Here is a 20,113-nt window from a genome sequence, read left to right as displayed (position 1 = left end):
CGTGTTTAATGGCCGCCCCAATGCATTTCCAATGGAAGTCACATGGTTTCACCAAACATTTTTGTTTGATGCGGTGGATATATATATATATATATATATATATATATATATACAGTATATATATAAAACTGTTGTAAATTGTATTCTTTTATTTCATTTTCTCTGGGGAGTTGATAACCCATTTAGACTTTCAAGCCGCAAACAATGTGTCCATATACAGTCTGTATATAGTTTGTATTTACCCGCCAGGTAATAAGTGTGTATATCTGTGTCCTTTGTTCTGCAAAGTGTCTGAGCTGAGCTGTCTATAAGTAGGCCTATGTACTGTACTGTACTGTACTGTAAGACACTAACTCAACGGATTGATTCATTTTAACATGATGAAATGTTTAATGTACATGCCATTATATTTTTAATCTAAAGAAAATACAAATGCTAACGTAAAACAAAAAAGGATTACAGTGGAATTAAATACCCATTTCCACTCAAGACATTTATGCTGCTGGAAATACTGTACAAATAGATATGTCTGTTTTATACAATACAAATAACACTTTCAATTAAAAAATAACATAGACCTAAAAGTTGATTACAAGGATTAAAATCTTTCAAATGAAGGAGCATCAGTGAAAACATCTTGAAGGACATTGAGAGCGCCATTTTACAACCACAATGCGTATAAAAACAACACCGAGCATGAAGTACAAGTCCAATCATCGCCAAAGCCACACAAAGTCATTCAGCAGTGCTAGGCTTTATTGATGTAGCCCTCTTTAATTAGGAAGTCATAGATTTTGCGTGTCTTGTTGACGTCAATTTTGATCAACGCCCGGGCCTGTGCCAGCCGCAAACCGCCCTGCCGCCTGCACTCATTCAGCAGTGCCTGCTTGTACTCCAGGTAGGCCCCCGGCACCAACCGCACCACCTGACAAAGCTACAAGCACAACACAAGGTTGAGGCTTAACACACCTGTATATACGGTAAACTAGCTCTATTTTTGAGATCTGCGAACGGTTCTACAAATGTCTTCTAAATCAGTAGTTCTCACACTTGCAAGATTGATCAAAGATGTTCAAGAATAGCAGATGCACGAGCTCACAGCATGGCACGAAGTGACGCAATTGTATGTCTGCTATTTCTTTAATAGCAAACGCAAAAATCTAAAATGACAGATGCTTTCCCGGTTTTATTGGCTACACTTTATCTTTATTCCTTGCTGGAATTGAAAATATGTTGTTTTGGGCAAAGTATAAATTAGGCTTAAACACTTAAGCTCTATTGAACATTTTTCAAAAATAGCAAGCTAAAACTGTGTCACATGGTGACATGTTATTATGAGCTTGTAGATCTGCATTTTTGCCACCTATAAGGAATATGCCCAGAAAAGGAATGACGGTAGGTTACCTCTTTTTCCTGTTCATTGAGCTTTTCTGTTCCAGGCAGTCCAGTCAGGTTGAGAGGAGGGGCACTTCTTCGACCAGTCGCTGTAGAACAGAGATTCAACAACAGTCAAGACAGTCAGACAGGGTACTGTAGTGAGACAGTCAGACACTGTAGTGTACAACTGAAGAGGGAAATTATATTCACTGTATATGGTCATGTCATGAATGAGATCTTCAATATGGAGTTTGAACCCGACCCTATGCTTTTTATTCTTGGGCTGCCTGACGATAAGATTGTTAACAAGTTCCATACGCGTCTGTTTAATCTCTTAATTTATGCTACTAGGAAAAATATTCTGTTGTCTTGGATTAATGAGAAACCACCAACAAAGATTGGCACAAAATAATCATGCAGTGCATGCCGTTGGAATTCTTAACCTGCCTTCTACGCTCCACAACAGATGGAATTCTTAACCTGCCTGCTACGCTCCACAACAGATGGAATTCTTAACCTGCCTGCTACGCTCCACAACACATGCCTTCGATAAAAACTATGTGTTGTAAATTGTATTATTATTTTCTTTCCTTTTCTCTGGAGAGTTGTTAACCCATCTAGACTTTCAAGCACCAAACAATGTGTCCATATACAGTATGTACTGTATATAGTTTTTGTATTTTATTTTATGGTTCGATGTAGGCAATAAGGTAGTAGGTGTGTATATCTGTGTCCTTTGTTCCGCAACGTGTCTGAGCTGAGCTGTCTGTCAATAACAATATTGGAAAAATATATAAGTAGGCCCATGTACTGTACGTAAGCACACACACAAGCGTGTGTGTGTGTGTGTGTGTGTGTGTGTGCGTGCACGCACACACACACTTGTGCAGCGATACCATACCTGACATTGTGATGGTCGTGACAACGGGAGTGATGCCAGCGTCACTGTGTGTACAAAGGGGAAAGAATTCATCACTATTTTTAAGCAATAATTGACAAAACTGGAGAACATCCAACAATAAGTCACTGCCACGCTGGGTCGGAAAACATAATTATAACAGCAGGACTATAATGAAAGAGACAGAAATAATGATTTGGGTTGGTAAGGGTGACATGCAGTACTGAGCATGTGCGCTCCATTCGTCTCAGCATGTCTGGGGGGTTTATGTGACGACAGAGGTCAGCGTCTGTGGAGGAGGAGGATTACAGCTGCCCTTCTAATAAACAGGAGGAGAAAGGGACAGTGGTCTCACATTGCAGCCTGTTTACTGAGCCACTGCTGGCATGCCCGGCCATCCTGGATGTACTGTAGCACATCAACCAGCATGGTCCTCTTCCTCCTCTCGTCCTCCCGGACCCTCTTCACCTGCTCATACACCTTGGCACCTGCCAGGGGATAGACAGCGGGGCAAAATAGAGAACACAAGAGTTTTAGATTCAATATTCCAAATGAGCTCTATACAAACATATTGCTATCCCAGATCCACTTATGAATGCTCATGTACCGAGCAGAGTGCGGGTGTATTTTCATTCCTTTCAAGGAAAAGGACATAAAACCCATTCAGGGAAGTGGTGCCTGGATTGATTAACTATGCAGGCTTAATTAAGAAGAGATCATTTGGTTTAGTACTGTACTGTAGCTGCATTTCATGTCATGAAAGGTGCTATACAAATAAAGTTTTATTATTATTTAGTGTGGTTGACATTGGCGTGACATTGTAATTGGCTGACAATATTAGTGGGAGGGGCCTATGTAAGCAACTGCGGTGAACCACTTTTCTAGTTATTGTTGGAATGGTTATCATAACATTTCAAGTCATTACTGACATATTTGTTTGGAAACATCCATGCTCTTTGTATTTCAAAAGGGGATTTGAAAATACAGGTCCTGCAACGGCTTCCTGTCAGTATTTTTGATGTGCTGTGACGTGGCAGTTTTACACACACTAAACGCGTGAGGAACCATGAGGCAAGCAAGTTCCCTTTGTAGATCTTTATTTAACGTGTACAGCCGTGCACGGATGCTGCAGCTCACAGGCCGGTCTCCAAGGCATTGAGGCAAGCATGACCATACAATCACAGAGATACAGTTTATATACAGTCTTAGTCCCACCCACAAGGTGGAGCAGAAAAAGAGTGGGGTGGGGGGGGGGGACAGGATGGAGAGGTGAATAAGGCTTGTACCGATGAAAGGACCATTGCTTCAACTTGCAGACACAGGAAGAGAGGGGGAGTGGGAGGTGCGAGGGGAAGGAAGAGGGGGGGAAGGAAGAGGGGGGGGGGGGGGGGGGGGGAACAGGTGAGAAGAGGCTCCAGGACAACAGAGCCAACTGTTGTCTCACAGCATGGTTCAGGGCTTCAAAGCTCGTCTAGACTAATTCAGTGTATTCAAAATACCTTTAGGTACAATGGAAAATCTCCTCGTCAGCTGCCAAAAGTATTAAAGGATTTTTGAGTGGTCCACTCCTAGAACCAGCAATGTCCGTCCATCCCTGTCTGTCTGTATGTTTAGGGTACCAACAGGGGGCGCTGTTGCACCACTCACTTGACTTTTTAAGCCCCTTCTATAAACAGCTTTTGTCCCCACACATCTCATGATTTGCCATTGACAATGAAAAGGGAATTCAGGTCAAATGTCCACTAAATCTTGTCCCCGCCCGTCTCAATATTTGCCATTGACAATTAACGGAGAAATGACGTCAGAATTCCGCTAAATATGACATAAATTAAACACCAAAACATTGACATTGACAACACGCCATTGACATGGAAGGGAAACTTTACGTCATGTTTAAACTAGTAAATCAGCCAACCAATCACAGGCAACAGGAATTCTGATTGGCCAGTATGAGATGATGCATGATGATAAGAGCTGATAATTCCGCTAAATATGACAAAATTAAACATCAAAACATTAAACGCATCTTGACATTGAAGGGAAAACTTAGGTTATATGTAAACGAGCAAATCGGCTAACCAATCACATGTTGGTGGAGCGCTTGGCCAATAAAGGGACCATCTTATGTACCTTATGTAGCAATGGCAAATGTCTGCCAACATAAATTGATGTACGATGACAAGAGCGCCCCTCATTTCACACAGTTGCTACTCAAGTCTGGATAAAAACTAATGCCCCATGCATGCATCTCTGCTCTTTAGTGTAGTAATTAGTGGCTAAAGCCAGACAACTCTGAAACAGTTTAGTTGAATATGTGGCACCAAATTCACTGCAATCTGAAAGTTTGGAAAGGTGAAAATTGACTCACCACAGAAAGACTTGATTCCTGCTCTCCTGTACTCCTGTAGTCTGTGGATCTCCCTCTGCAAATCAAACTCCACTGGACAGGAAAGGACAAGATGGTGCTGGGTGTTAACCACAAGTCTTAACCACAGAAAATGTCTAGTCCAGCAGTTTGAAATATTAGCTCCAGAATCAGACATAAACACAGACAGGTTAGAAAGACAAGGCGACAGGTGTGTGAGAGAAGACATGTCATGAAAGGCTTAAATATTTAAGTACTCTTGGATTTAATGCTGTGAATGCTGTCTTTTCTGATATTTTAGATTTTATTAACATTTTCAATATAAACACCGCTAATTTGTGCTTTTTTGTCTGTCTGTCTGTCTGTCTGTCTGTCTGTCTGTCTGTCCACAAACAATATAACAAATGAGTTACCGACTGCCTGTTCAAACAAGTCAGTTGCTATGCAACGTTTACATTTTCTGATATTGAGATAATATCAGAAAAATGTAACCACACCTTTGATACCGTTTAAAAATGTAAACCAAGACCTTTTAATGAAACTATAACTGTTCAATTCACGGTGTCATTTGTATGGGCACTCCAACCAACACAATTGGCTGTATTCATGGCTGGGAAGCTGACATGGGAGGGCTTTCTTTGTCGCAGCAATAGTGACTCCAACAGATTGTCTCTTCAGTAAGGAGTGGATCTGGGAGGCATAGCGTGTTCTACTGCATGCCCTCCAGACAAACTCCTCTCACTGACATTGATGAAAAGAGGCTGGTGACTCCATGTGTGTCGGGGGAGACATGTGACTGCCTACACCCTCCTCAGGCCAATTAGTAGGAGTTGGTAGTAACAAGGTCTATACAAACTTAGCAACAACTAAAAATTGGCAGGGGAAAAAAAACATGTTCACATCACAACTCTTCTCTTGTATTACAGTAGCTGTGTCTAGAACAGATCCACTCCCCATTCTGACAGGATAGTGATGTATGAATCCAAAAGAAGAATTTCCCCTCAGTAATCAACATCCATCGGATAGCAGCGTTCAAGTAGGCCTATGCCTTGGAATCCAGCATTGACGCATTTACACATTGTTTACAACAAGCTTAGTGAATCAGCCTAATGAAATCATAATACTTTTCACACCTTGACTATTGTTGCAATGATGTTGACTTAATACTCAAAAGTCTCCAAATTGTACTGAAATTATTCTGCATCACCCTACCTATAAGGAGTAGGCTCTATACAGATTTTTTCTTCTGTAAGGCCCTTTGTTTTTATATTATTATTATTATTATTGGAGCAGTTTTAATGAAACACTTAAATCCTATATAGTTTGTTGACAGGTGTTCCCCCAGAGGCTTGTATACTTGGTCCCCTCCCATTTCCCTCTACACCCCTCTACAATTGTTTTCGGTCAAAATAGCTGATTTACATGTTTTGTGAGCTTCTAGATCGGCTATTTTCACAGAATGTTTGCCTATTGAATAGGGGTGCTAGGGGTCATGTGGTTTTTGAAGTGTGATAAATGTTGTCACAGAAATAAATGCATCGTAATCCGTTTTTGTTTCCCCCATTAAAACAACTTTATTAAGTTCAGTTCATCTCCTGATATTTAAACTAGTAATAGGAATCCATGATGCGCCTCATGCTCATGAACCTCATGCTGCTGCTGTCCATGCCCATGTTCTGGAAGTTCCTGTACTCGCCGGGCCTCATGTACATCTGCCTGCCTCTGTACTGGGCCTGCTCGTACATCAGCCAGTGGCCGTCCATCACGTTGCAGGACATGCAGTTGTTCATCTGGTAACGGTCCATGATGTTGTCACAGTCGTCCATCATCTCGTGCATCTGTCCGCCGAAGCTCTCCCTCTCGTAGATCCTCATCCTGTAGTTGCCCCTGTGCATGGGGATCATACGGCAGGACTTGATGTTGTCCCTCATGCCCATCATGCCCATGCAGTCGGAGTACTCGCCCCTCCTCATGAAGTACTGGTTGCCCATGTAGTTGTTGCGGTCATACAGCATGAAGCAACCCCTCTCCACCCTGCAGGAGTGGCACCTGTTCAGGTAGGAGGACATGTCAGAGCAGTCGTTCATGCACTCATAGGAGCGGCCCTGGAAGTTCTTCTCCTCGTAGAAGATGATCTTGCTCATCATGTTCATGCCGGAAGTCATCTTTGTGTGAGAGTTGTTTCAGCTGCTGTTGTTGCTGTGGCTGTGGGTGAACTGACTGACTTCCTACCTGCCTGAAGTCATCCTTTTATACAGTACCACCAGCAGGTCAGTACAGTACTTTGTACTTTTCCACTCCCAGCCCAGGCAGCTGCCCTGACACAGCAACATTCCATAAAAGAGCATAAAGCTCAGCTGAGGTTGTTCAGTGTTTCCACCTCAAAAAACCTTGAAAAGGATGTTTCTCTGACGGCACAAAGCCTGCACCATTACGACAATGCAGACAACAAGCAGTGCCAGGCCGCGCAGTTCCGGCAGCTGTACGTCCGGGGTGAATTGGTAAAGGGGCGACTCGTTTGGTATTCCTTCATTGTGCCTTATTGCCTATGTACTCAGCCTATCAGAATGCTTGTTACATTCCAAAATCACTTTCTGACAATGCTTTTCAATGCCCCCCCCCCCCCCCCCCCCCCCACCCACCCCCCCGGAATTCCATGAGTGGCAACAAACCGGTCCATTCCCTTTGAAAATAATTCTACCGCATAAGGTAGCAGTTTGGTGTGACTTTAAGCAGATTTGGTTTCATCTTATACGCTCTCAGGAGTTAGATTATTAAACATTTGTAAACATTTCTTGTAAACATTTCATTTACAAGAAGTCTACACAGTTAGAGAATGTAGAAGAATTGCTATTTTGATCATTGTTTGCTTGTTATCTCTCCTATGTTATCACATCAATTCAGCATGGAATTGTGGACAAAATCGTATCCAACGACAACCAAATATTTTTTGACTTTGGGTCTGTGAGGCTAAATCTCATCAAATGGTGGTCACTGTAATAGGCTGAAGACATAGGTAATAAGGCAGTGTTAAACAGCAGTGTTAGGAGAGTACGGCTAGGCTTTAAGGCAGGTGAAGTGCTTTACAGTGTTGAACGTAATCGACGCAAGAAGCACTAAGCAACGGAGGATGAGAGAAATGTCTCCCCTTGCGTCAGCTGAGCTCCCTTGCGTCGTCCCGACTCGTCCGCCGGTCTGTGTACGAACTCCAATCCAACGCAAGCAAGAAGCGGTCCTCGACACAAAGAGAGAAAAGTACCCCTGGCATCCTTTGGTAGCATAGTGCAAGAAGGCTTTTCCTCCTCTACTCGACCCCTCTTTCTGTTTCTGAAAGAGGATGACACTTCCGCCGGCACGAGTTGTAAACGTAAACACGATCGGTATGGATAGATCACATTGAAAGTTAAACAGGACAACATGACATCCTCGTTCGAAGCACAGTTTTGCAAACTCGTCTGTGATTATCAGGCCTGGACTGGCTACTTAACGTTATGTCCAGTGGGCAATGGGCCACCCAATGAATGGGCCGCCCCCATTGCTTTAATATGTTTTTGGGCCAAATGTCAGGGATGATTTTTTTTTAACCCAGTCCAGCCCTGGAGTTCAGACAAGAACTCAGCGGAATTACAGCGGAGAACAGAGTGTGTACAAGCTCTGATAGTTGTGTATTGTCTCCTAATCCTATGCTTCCATTTGGTGACAATTTGGACGGTGACAGACGCGAGCAACAAACCGTGTTTTCTGTTGCAGATGATCACCCACTAGTAATGAACGTCATGTCTGGCTTCGTTTGACACTAGGGGCAGGGTGCATCACAAGTGACACTTCAAGGCAGCAGCACATCACTCTTCCATGGGCTATAGACCGTAAGGCTATGAAGCAATATAGAACTGGGCATAACGGGCAACGGATATGGGATCTCTTAAAGGGTAAGACCACTTTTTGAGAGGTCTGGGTTGTTTTCTTATCTTATTATTGGCAAACTAGTCCATTCCATGAGTTATTTCGCTCCGTTGTGTTGTTTATTAGCAATTTAAGAAATAAAAACAGTCGCTCATTGACTTCCATTGTAACGGGGAAACAGCTCTCAAAGTCACTCTTTTTTTTAGCACATAAACCAATGCAACAAAAGCTGATTCTGACAGTTTATGACATAAGGAAAACTCATGCAGTTTTATTTTTAATAAAAAATGTCAATTTTGTCTTGTTTTGACTAATTTGTGTAGAAAGAAGATCCGGTACAGTAGGTATGCCTATACACCGACCGAATCACTGCTGTTCGCGTTGAGTAAAAAACGATCTGATTGGACCAAAACTGTACACCTCTCCTGAAGCGTATTATAGGAATGCCGTTGAGCCACGATGGGGATGTAAACAAATGGATTTGAACTTGTCCGCTTGTCACTAAAAACATACACAATGGACGTGTTTGAGGGAGACACTTTAGAAGAAGTGTCTGGGACTGCTCGTATGAGAGGCTCTTCTCTGGAAGGAAGGAAGGGAACTGGACTGTACTGTATGCTGAATAATAAACAAAAGTGCTAAACCCATTCTATTGTGATGGGACCAAATAATAAAAGTGAAATGAGTATTTTGTGGGATCCACAATACTGACATTTTGCCTGATATCTGAAAAATATCCAGTAGTGATTACCTCATTCCTAATACAAAGGGCTTAATTTCAACAATATATAATGAACTTAACTCAATAAACCCATAAACTCTTAAACAACAGCATGGGAGCAGGACCTGGGGTTAGAATTGCCCAACACGACATGGAAGACCGCTTTGAGACTAGTCCACAGTTCCTCAATCTGTGCTAGACATAGTGTCATCCAATGTAAGATCATTCATCGGGTTCATTACACAAATGCAAGACTAGCACAGATATTTCTAGATATTATTGATGCATGTAACCGATGTAGACAACCCGCTGCTGGCCTGTCACATATGTTTTGGTCATACCTGGGGTTGGTGGACAGACATATTTAAATCCTACTGTGATATATTGGGTTTTTCCATCCCACCCAACCCGCTAACGGCCTTATTTGGTAATTCCTCCAGGGAATAATATTCCTCTATACCTCTATATACCTTAAGAGAATTATTTCCTTTACTTCTCTTTTAGCCAGACCGAGACGTCTTATACTCCTCAAATGGAAACAAGTTTCTCCACCTACACATAATGGATGGATAAAGGACGCACTATTCTACCTTAAGCTTGAAAACATTAGATTCTCACTAAATGGTTCCATGATAACTTTCCAGCAAACATGGACGCCCTTTGTGGACCATGTAAAAACCATAGACGTATAAACGTAAACGCCCTTTGTGAACCATGTAAAAACCATAGACATATAAACGTAAACGCCCTTTCCGGCTCTGGAGTGTATCGGTTCGGTCGGTTTTCTTAATGTAACACACACTACACAGTACACTCCACACTCAAGACTCATTCAGGGCCGTTTAGTGCATTGTACTCGACATAATGGACATTTTAGCACCCTCATCCTGAAAATAATGTGTGCTTGTTTTTATTTAAGCTTTTTGTGCAGAGTGTGCAATGCATATAGGGCTCAATACTCACATGCATGACTTTCGATGAACTTGTCATGCTCAGTGGGACCAACCACTCTGGCAAATCGTCTCATAGCATCATAGAGATCCTGAACCTCCTTTGGGTAGCACCGTTCCAGCACTGAGATAGAAACAGACAGTGTGAGCACGCCGCCCACACACACACACACACACACACACACACACACACACACACACACACACACACACACACACACACACACACACACACACACACACACACACACACACACACACACACACATGGATAAAAAGTCAGTCTAGGCATGTGGAAGATACAAAACTGTGATGTACATTATCACATTGATTCATCCAAGCAGCATAGTATTGATAAATATAGGGGGAAGAATCACAAAGTCTCAAATCAAATCTGCTCACAGTACCAGTCTTCTTACCCCATATGGTATTCATAACATTGCAGTGGTTTAGGACAGTCATTCACACGTTGCTCTCCTTTAAGGGGAGTTCTGTATGTCTTGAATCTGTCCCAGATCACCGTTTCCCAAACAGTGGGTCGGGACCCATTTGTGGCTCACGGAACTTTAGTGCCAACTGAAATGTTCTGTAGTGTCTTCTAAGAGCTAGAACCAGCCCACTCAGATCAAATAAATTACAGCTGTGTGCAGACTGCCGTGTCAGAAGCTAGGCTACTATATAAGCACGGTTATTTCAATACCTGGATACCCTCGGGCTATGGGGTCGATGGGAACTACAGGCAGCTCATAGTGCAGCTGTTTCTGTCTCATCGTGTAGTGCCAGAGATTTTCAGATACATATTTAATGTACCGTTTAAAGTTTAAAACAAGTAATGCAATCCGTCTCGAGTTAGATTTTATTTTCTTTTAAGAAAAAAATAAAAATAAAATAAAAACTAGCAGCCCAGTCTTTGGAGGAACATGAGCTATAGGGTGAATGAAATAATTATTCCTAATTATTCATTAGTGCTGATGTAATCATGCAGTTTGTGTTTGACAGGAAGTGATTTTTTGGGGCATCTGTTACCATCATCATCATGACCATGGATATGCTCCAAGAGTGGGGGGGGGGGGAACAAAACATGTTTTTCATTTAATTACCGGTAGGTCTTCCCTATGTACTTGGTTGTACAGTAGGTTGTACAGTATGAAAATAGCCAATCTACAAGCTCACGTGTTGCAACTCGACATGTGATCTTGTACATCTGCTACTATTGCAGAATATTGACCTATTTTTGCCAAATGTTTGTGTATTTTCCCCTATATGCCATGCCCGGAATAGTGATGCTAGGCTTCATGTGGTTAAAAAGAGCTATGCTGGCCCAGGCGGTGGCGTAACAGTCTGGGCACCCGACTGGTAATCCAGTCGCAGTGTGCCGCGGGTTCAACTCCCGAGCCCAACACAGCCTTTACTGCATGTCTTCCCCCATTTCTCTCCTGTTTCCTGTCAGCCTACTGTCTGTCCCTTCAAATAACCAATAAAAGGCCTAAGCCACAAAAACAATATCTTTTAAAAAAAGGAGCTATGCTTGTATAACACCATATCAATATATTTGAGAAAATCTCTTTGTAAAGTTGCCCAAGGCTCCAAGGCTCCAAGAACAGTCAGAACATGTAGGTTAAGGGTTTTTATTCTCCCCAAACTCCTCCACCAACCTCCAGACAGTTTTCTTCAGTGCAAAGACAATAATTCACATATGAAAAGTTCAAAATAACACACTGGCCAGAAATAGACCAATGAAATAAATACTTGGGCATACACAACTGAGCAAGACCAAGTAGGATGAGAACTCTCTTCAGGTTAAACCTGTAGCTCTCCCTCAGGGCTGTTACCCGTGTTAAAACCCTCAACCAACTGACTAGTCTGTCCCTGCAGCCTCCCTTAAATAGGAGTGGATCCTACCACATGACAGAATCAATTAACATTTATTCTCAATAACTACATATAAATAAATACTTCCATAAATAATCAATTGTATAAAAGTAACCTAAACATACTAAAGATGTGTTACAGTTAAACATAAATAAGCATGAAAACTCAATGACCATTACTCAAAGCATAAGAACACCCCTACCCTGCACAGCACAGCACTTGGCCCCTTCCTAATCAATCAATACAACCAGCAGTGCAGGAGAGACAAGACAATTAGCAAACCATCAGTTTAAAACATTAGTCCTTTCATGTTATAGAGAGCAGTTTTATGTGTGTGTGTGTGTGTGTGTGTGTGTATATATATATATAGGGCACAGGTTGCCCATGACACTCTTAGTTACACCAACATTGTTCTTGTTAAGTAGTTTTTTTCGTATTGGTGACGATTATAATGATCGATATGTCTGTATAGAGATGAATAATAGGAAATAAAAGTGAAATTCATCAATGGTATATAAAGTATACAATAGGGACTAGTTAACTTTGACAGCCCTACTTATGCATGTTACACATGATTTAATGCGGCTGGCCCAGACTATGAGCCCCTGATATATAGCGTTGCACTGAAGTCTGTTGGTCAAACTGCACAAACACACACACAGTCTCCATGACAACCAAGCTGCAGCTCCACAGCTACTCTGGGTAGCCTTTTGTCTTGAAAGACTACAGAGATAAGGGAGAGGAGGGCTGACTGGAGGCAGGAGGATAAATAAATAAAACATGAGAGCACTCTTCAACTCCCAAACCACAACAACGCATCTCACAGGGCAACACCTGGAGATAACAATGAGCTGAACAATAAGAAGGAAGGTTTTGACTGGACAAATGCATTCATGGAGTCCCTTGACATCTGACCTCCGACGCATGAACCCCCGTCATGGAAGGGATTGCATTACCAGACTCGGCAAGATGCAAATTGCGTGGGGCAGATCAATAAAACCTCACGAAGACCCAATCTATTGTGTCATTAGAACGGCAGTTCTCATTTCATAGACGTCTATTCATAGATATACTGTATTATGCTGTGGCACACTCTGGCACACGGTCCGATTGGACTATTCTCAGCCTTGATCGTAAATATGAGCTCCCACGCCTCAGTTGACCAAGCGGGCCACGGAGGTTAACGGTGATGGTTATTGCACTGGAGTTGTTATGTTTACACAATGCAGCCATAGAAACGCAGACACAGATGCATTCTGGCTGCTAGATAACACATGTGATGCCTTTATGGGAAGCTAGAAATACAGTAGCCAAGCCAATATGAGTGTACTCACTCTGGAACTTCCTCAAGTTTATCAGTCCATGGTCTCGAATAATCCTGCAACAAATTGGATCAAGTTCAGGTTACTTTATTTGTACCTGTAGGTAGATTTGGTTTGCTGTAGTCTTGACACACATTTAACAAACTACACACACAGGTTAATACAGACAAATGTCATAACGTGCGCTATTGTTCAAATAATCACTACTTAAGAGAAAAACTAAACATTATAACCACTAAAATAGTGTTTATATTTAAAATATTCAGACAAAGGCAGATTAGCTTCTATGCCTTCGACTAGCTCGAGTATGATTATAAGAAATAAATTATACCCAGTGCTAAAACAATTACCATGGCAACTGTACATTCCAATAAGTAATGGGGTTTTTAGTCATTTAACAAGTCTAAAGATAATTATACCCTAGGGGTGTTTATTGTGTGTGCAATTAATTCACCTGAAAACATTTGTTATCCGAACTGTTGTGTCATCATGAGTACATTCAGACAAAACTATTATGTAGCGATATTTGTTACTCGGAACAAGGTTGAACCAGTAACATGTAAGAAGTATCAATATTCATATATATATATTAATAATTTTAAGTGAAATGTTCACGATAAGTATTTTTCATTTTTACATTGTTTATTCGTCATGTCCCCGGTGTGTAAAGACCTCAAGCGTCTAAAAGCTCTACTAGCAACCTTACACCCTGGCCTACACCAAAATCTTGGTTCTGAGGAGGGTGGTGCTGAAGAAAGGATATGGAATCACTCAAATAGTTAGCGGCACGATGACGGCTAACTCACTGCAGGGAGCATGCATGAAATCATCTAGTTTCATGCACATGGAGGAGCTTGGAACCACACACGCCTTGCCTTCACAGCCAGACATTGAATTCCACAGTGTTCAGGGAGAAAAAAACGTTACGCTGATCTACTGATGGATTTATTACCGCAGGGATTGGCTTTACATGCACTTGACTAGAATGACAGTGTAGCAGACTGAGGGGTTCTGTGGAATGACATCAGCTGGAAAGCTAAGCCGTAAAAGATGGCCTGTTCTAGCAACACCATTTGCTATGCTTTATGTTGGTCGAGTTCACATGTTATGGATGTTGGGTTATGTACAAGTATACAGTATGGGTGCTATAGATTCAAATCATGTTATTGTTTGCACTAAATATGTTAGTATTTTGGTTGTTGAAGCCAGGAAGGGAATGTACTTGCAGTGCAAGGCCTCTTGTAGTGTGTGTTCATTAAACAGATTAGATTAATTCATGTATTTGAACCCTAGCATCCCGATTCTGATTTGAAAAAAATAGCAGTTTGTCACAGCACGTGAGCTTGTAGATCTGCTACAGTATTTTTGGATATTTTGTTTAGAGTTTGCTTGTTAAATGTGCATAATATACATTGTGGTAAACTGTATTAAAGAATCTGAAAAGAAATTTACAGAAAAACCTGCCTTACTCTTGCCTTACTCATTTTTCGAATTAATATGCAATAAATATATAATCTCCATAATTAAGGAGGTATCATGGTAGTTACATGAGGTATAACATCATTTAAATTCAGCAAATATTGGCAAATATATTTTGGTGGTGAGAGCTCAGAAATTAAATTAGTCATTACAGGACAACATAATGTGATGACTTACAATGCCCTCTACTGGTGAATATTATAAATGAGCGGAAGGAAGATGGACTTACTTCTTTCTGCGTTGTCTCTCTTTCAGTCTTGAATGATATATATCAACAACTGCAACCTTGAGCGCTAAAGAAGGCAGATATGGGACAAGACACAGGGTCTTATTGTGTTGTAAATGCTTAAGCACGTGTCATAAATATTTCTTAACAGAAAGAAAATAATCTCAAAGAATTAAACTACCATGTAGGATGTCTGAGTCATCATCCACAAAATCAATGTCTTTCAAATCCCATTCAGCATAGTTGTCAAATTCCTACATCGGATACATAGGACAAAACAGGCTTCTATTAATAAAGAATAGAAGATAAACCATATATAGAATATAGATCTGTTTGATGAATAAGTAAAGTTTATATCATCTAAGTGAGTGCTCTTTATCATACGAGTAAAAGCTACAATTTCTATTTCTCTTACCCTTTGTTTTGACACAGAGAAGAAATCATGCCATGTACAATTCAATAGAAATGGAAATGAAACACACGTGTAAAAAACACATAAAACACTCCTCACCTCCATGAAGTCTGCTCTGGCGGGCATGTATCCGGCCATGTCTCGAGAAAGCACAGAGTCAAATGTAGGCCTGGGAGGGTCATCTGTGGCTGTGGTAAGATGGAATATTTGCACGCAAAAATGTTAGCATGTATACACCACTCAACAACAACACACACACAACAAGACAATACTGCAGAGGCCCCTGTTCACAACAACGTTGGAGTGTTTCCAACCCATTTAGGCCTGTGTTGGCTCTGAAAGAATATATATTCAAAGATTTGTGCCGCATTTTTACGATTTTTCTAAAATAGCTAAAGTATAACATAATGCTTAGTTAAAACAACAAAAGGGGTTAAAGAGTAGTATTACTTTGCATTTTTTCATTTAAGAATGTACATTGTACAAATTGTATTAACAATTTATAATCTGTTCTTAATAAAAAAACGTATCTGACAAAACAAAAAGTGAAATATTTGAGTACTTCTTCCACCACTGGATAGTGAAACTGGACACACTAACGTTTGAAGGGAACGGCGCTGTCCGGAGAACGAGCCTCCTCCATCTGTCGGAGGCTGAGCAAGGTGGAGGAGAACAGTGGGTTGTTGATGAAGTTATTCATGTAGTGGCTTTCACACTCCTCCTTGCTTTTGGTACGCATCTGATACGCCACATCCTGCCTGAGGAGTCAAAAAGATATAATTACACAATGTATATATGCCATTTGCGAAAGGCTAGATATCCAATATACAAATATTCCAATACTTTTGCTATATTTTTCTTATTGAGAACTAAGGAACAAAATAAAAGTTCTTTACCATCCCAAAAATCGATTCAAATAGAGGCAAGCTTATATCGGCGTTCTAAAGACTGAACTTACTAACCAGTTCCCAAAACCACAGTCCATAACCCCTTCCAGCAAGGACACCTCTTCCTGTGCAGTCCATCCAGGCTCCAGGACAGGGAAATCTGATGTCTACATACAGATGATGTGAGACATACACATATTAAAAATACTAGAAGAAGAAATAAGAATGTATTAAATCAATGAATTACCAGCTGCATTGTTATTATCTGCGGGGGTCCGCTATAACTGCCTCTGTGTCAGTTTCAGCGCAGTAGTTTAGGTAGGAACCAAAATTCTCTTAAGGCGGAACTATTGTGTTCCGCGTCGTTTGTTTCCACCCTGACATATTTGCGACACGCACCCTTTATAAAACTAGCTCCTTGCCACTCGCCCTACACACTTCCACTTGGTTTGAGCATAGATATATAAATAATAGATGGCACTGGATGGGAGGGGATTCAGGGGAATCCTGGTGCCGTCTCTATTATTTATACATCTATACTCAAACCGAGTGGAAGTGTGTAGGGCGAGTGGCGAGGAGCTAGTTTAAAAAAGGGCTACACACACACACCTGGACTAGCACAGCGACGTCAGCCAATGAGAAAGCCAGCTGGACTAGACTACTAGAGGACTAGCTTGCACATCAATGATAGACTCAGCTTGCTATTTGCACGCACACAAGAGTGCGCAAAGAGCGTTTCTGTATCCGTTGAGGACAGGATATGCAACCTGCAGAGTGAACGGAGTCCAGTCCAGTGGAGTGGAGTAAAACAATACATTCTGCGCTGGCGAAGTGCCGACATTGACATCAGCACCCGCAAGTGAACACATTTGTCCTTGTGGAGTAATTGAACACCTTGAACTGCAGATATTATGTTTACACAAACATATTGAAACGATGTAGAAGCACTGTAGGCCGCGATGCAGTTGTAGCAGCTGATATTGTGCGTCCATGCTGGGTTGTGTAAACCCCTTTAGTGTGTGTGTTTGCGTGCGTGCATATGTGTGTAAAGAACGTGTGTTTATAGCCATTAAACATTATAGACATAATAGGCGTAATCTCTGCAAAATTATTTAATGATGTGGAGTGGCTAGGGATAGCACAACACAGGTAGGCTAATAAAGGTTTATGGGTTGTGTGTGACTGTGTGTGTGTGTGTGTGTGTGTGTGTGTGTGTGTGTGTGTGTGTGTGTGTGTGTGTGTGTGTGGATAAGAGGGCTAGTGAAAATGGATTTTAGCTGCTGAAAGGGACCTGTGGTATTTGTTTTCTGTGGCTGCGTAGCAAGTGAAGAAATAAGGTTGACGAACACCTGAGACTAGACTCTACTAAATGTCTTCTAAATCGAATCTTCTAATCTTTCTATATCAGTGGTTCTCATGTCAGTTTTCATGCAAGCTATATGGTGACACAGATGCGTCTTCAGATCTAATTGGGTTATAGAGTTTGCTGCTGCTGCAGATGCAGGGCGAGATGCACGAAATCTGTTGGCAGTGCATGTGCGATGGCCAACTAAGGGAAGCATGGTCCCATCGTTGCTGTGTGTGCGCGGTGTGGAAATATATAACAATGGTTATATATCTGTTGATATACCGGCTGTTGATTGTCTTACAAGAAAAGGCGTTGTGTAAGTCTGTAATGTTGTAGAGGTGATTGTGGTGGACAGTGTGTGGTGTTTGTGCTCACGCATGGGCTGGAAGCACGTTGCTGTATGATGATGTTGCGTAAGGGGGTCCTAATGAACAAAAGAGGTGGCCGCAAGGTGCCTGAATAAAAGGTGTGTGTGTGTGTGTGTGTGTGTGTGTGTGTGTGTGTGTGTGTGTGTGTGTGTGTGTGTGTGTGTGTGTGTGTGGTCAATGATATAAATGTAAATGTGTATTATTTCTACTTTAGTATGTTTTTAATACGTTATTACATAGAAATGACAATGCATTATGTAGGCTACTCTCTGTACAGTTCAGTGAGCTTTGTCTACACTTAGATCGGGTTTTGATATGATGTTTGTATATGTGTGTATTATTTCGTCCCCTGGTGGCTACACAGGGATAGCCTAATGTAAATGGCTTCACTCTCTCTGTCTGAGTGTCACAGTCTTGTTCAAACCCAAATAATGACTGTCCACAGTCAGGTGTGAGTGCTTGATTTGTGTCTACCCACTTATACCTGTTCTATATGTGTTGCACTATTCATATAGGCTACCTGACGAAGGCCACAGCCTTGGTAAATAAAGTTTTTGGGGAGCTTTCAAAACTGTGTGCAGACTTATTCTTCCTTTTGTGGTCAATGATAACATGATACACACCAGTAAAATATTTCATTTGACTTACCATGATTTCATATCTGTGATCACTCTGATGTTTCTTGTATTCAAATCCTCTGGTGAAACACTGAAAGCAAAAATAATTATTCGTTTATTACGTTATTAAGTAATAATTATTTATTACTGACTGCTTCATTATCAGTGCCATTAAGCAATAACTAAGCATTCCACACGGTCAGTGACTAACCTGAAGGCACAGAAGGAAAGGTGAGGGACCACACTCTGCACACTTGATGTATGGCTCGGTCAGGTAAGATGAGCATCCTCTGCATGGCGGCTTATCAAAAGGATCATCTGGAGAGTAATTGAGTTTGGTTGAAAACATATTTAAAAACTTGAGAATACATGGTACTGTTAACTAAACCATTCGTAATACTTCACAGGCAGGTAAAATATGTATGGCCAGCCTATATCACCAGGCAGTAATAGCTATTTAATGTCATGCACCCTCTGGTAATTTATGATTTTGCAAAGCAAAAGATACCGAGTTGTTGTTGTATGGATCCGCTAATGCCGTTTCAAATTGCCTGTACCGTATTGCGGTTGGATGTTCACAATAAGGTACGAATTGCTCAAATGATCGTCACATGGCTGAAAATGTGTAATATATTGGATTAAAAAAGGCAAAAGTTAGCTAGTATGCTGCTCAATTAGCATAGATAGCTTGTGTCGCTCGTTCGTTCGGTCGACACTGCAAGCTATAACAGCTAACTATAGCTGTGTAGTGTACTGCATCGTTTTTAAGTCTGCATTAGAGCATTCATTACTTACTTCCAAAAGACGTTAAATGATCCATAAGATTCTATTCAACAAAATAATACAGCCGAGCAGTCAATTTTTCAGTTTCAATCTATTTATCAAATTCTACATTCTACAGAAACCTGCGACAGGAGAGGTTTGCCAAGTGAAGATAAATCGATCATCATGATCCAGAAAAGAAAGGAAAGGAAGAAAAAATAAATGGTTTAGTATTGTTTGGCATGTATTCATATTTATTTTTGTCGGTAAAAACAAAACAGCAAACAGCTGTTGTATGATGATTTCCTGTTTTTCATAGAAGTGTATATTTGTACGTCTTTAAATATTCAGATGAATTGAATATCGAGGACCCTGATGTAAACAAGTCTTAGTGCTTTTCCTGGTTTCATCCCCATAGCTGCTTTTGTTTGAAATGTACCCATTCTACACACATACTGTGAATAAAATGTGAATGTATAAAAGTAAACCCATTAACAGTGTCATTCTCCATCCTACCACATAGTGGTGATCTTGCATCAAACAGTGGCCAGACATTGGCTAATAATAGATCCTCCTGAGCCACTGTGATTTAATCAACATATTCAA

General features: G+C 41.1%; 2 protein-coding genes across 2 annotated transcripts; both read right to left on the bottom strand.

Moving 5' to 3' along the window:
• Positions 1-472: 472 nt before the first annotated feature.
• tada2a (transcriptional adaptor 2A) lies at positions 473-19,669 on the bottom strand. The gene is made up of 15 exons (XM_080772734.1): positions 19,541-19,669; positions 18,957-19,063; positions 18,777-18,836; positions 16,488-16,579; positions 16,126-16,283; positions 15,625-15,713; positions 15,295-15,367; positions 15,117-15,180; positions 13,421-13,464; positions 10,228-10,338; positions 4,644-4,715; positions 2,631-2,763; positions 2,279-2,322; positions 1,405-1,484; positions 473-934 (listed from the first exon to the last, which is right to left on the bottom strand). The coding sequence occupies exons 1-15, from the start codon at positions 19,563-19,565 to the stop codon at positions 749-751; spliced, it is 1,338 nt and encodes a 445-aa protein (XP_080628860.1). The 5' UTR covers positions 19,566-19,669; the 3' UTR covers positions 473-748.
• LOC308321478 (gamma-crystallin M2-like) lies at positions 6,248-6,805 on the bottom strand (the record flags this gene model as incomplete). The annotated part of the gene is made up of 1 exon (XM_080772391.1): positions 6,248-6,805. The coding sequence occupies one exon, from the start codon at positions 6,803-6,805 to the stop codon at positions 6,248-6,250; it is 558 nt and encodes a 185-aa protein (XP_080628517.1).
• Positions 19,670-20,113: the final 444 nt, after the last annotated feature.

The sequence above is a fragment of the Protomyctophum bolini genome (assembly GCF_963924005.1).
Source record: "Protomyctophum bolini genome assembly, chromosome: 9".
Classification (NCBI taxonomy): domain Eukaryota; kingdom Metazoa; phylum Chordata; class Actinopteri; order Myctophiformes; family Myctophidae; genus Protomyctophum; species Protomyctophum bolini.
This window is presented reverse-complemented; position numbering and strand designations above follow the sequence as displayed.

What these genes read in the sequence shown, in the direction of transcription:
- tada2a (XM_080772734.1), bottom strand. Translation starts at nt 19,565, where the DNA reads ATGGATCATTTAACGTCTTTTGGAA. An exon ending in TGACTCAGACATCCTACATG is followed by an intron (nt 15,181 to 15,294) that starts GTAGTTTAATTC and finishes TGCCTTCTTTAG; the next exon opens with CGCTCAAGGTTGCAGTTGTT. An exon ending in GAGAGACAACGCAGAAAGAA is followed by an intron (nt 13,465 to 15,116) that starts GTAAGTCCATCT and finishes AATTTGTTGCAG; the next exon opens with GATTATTCGAGACCATGGAC.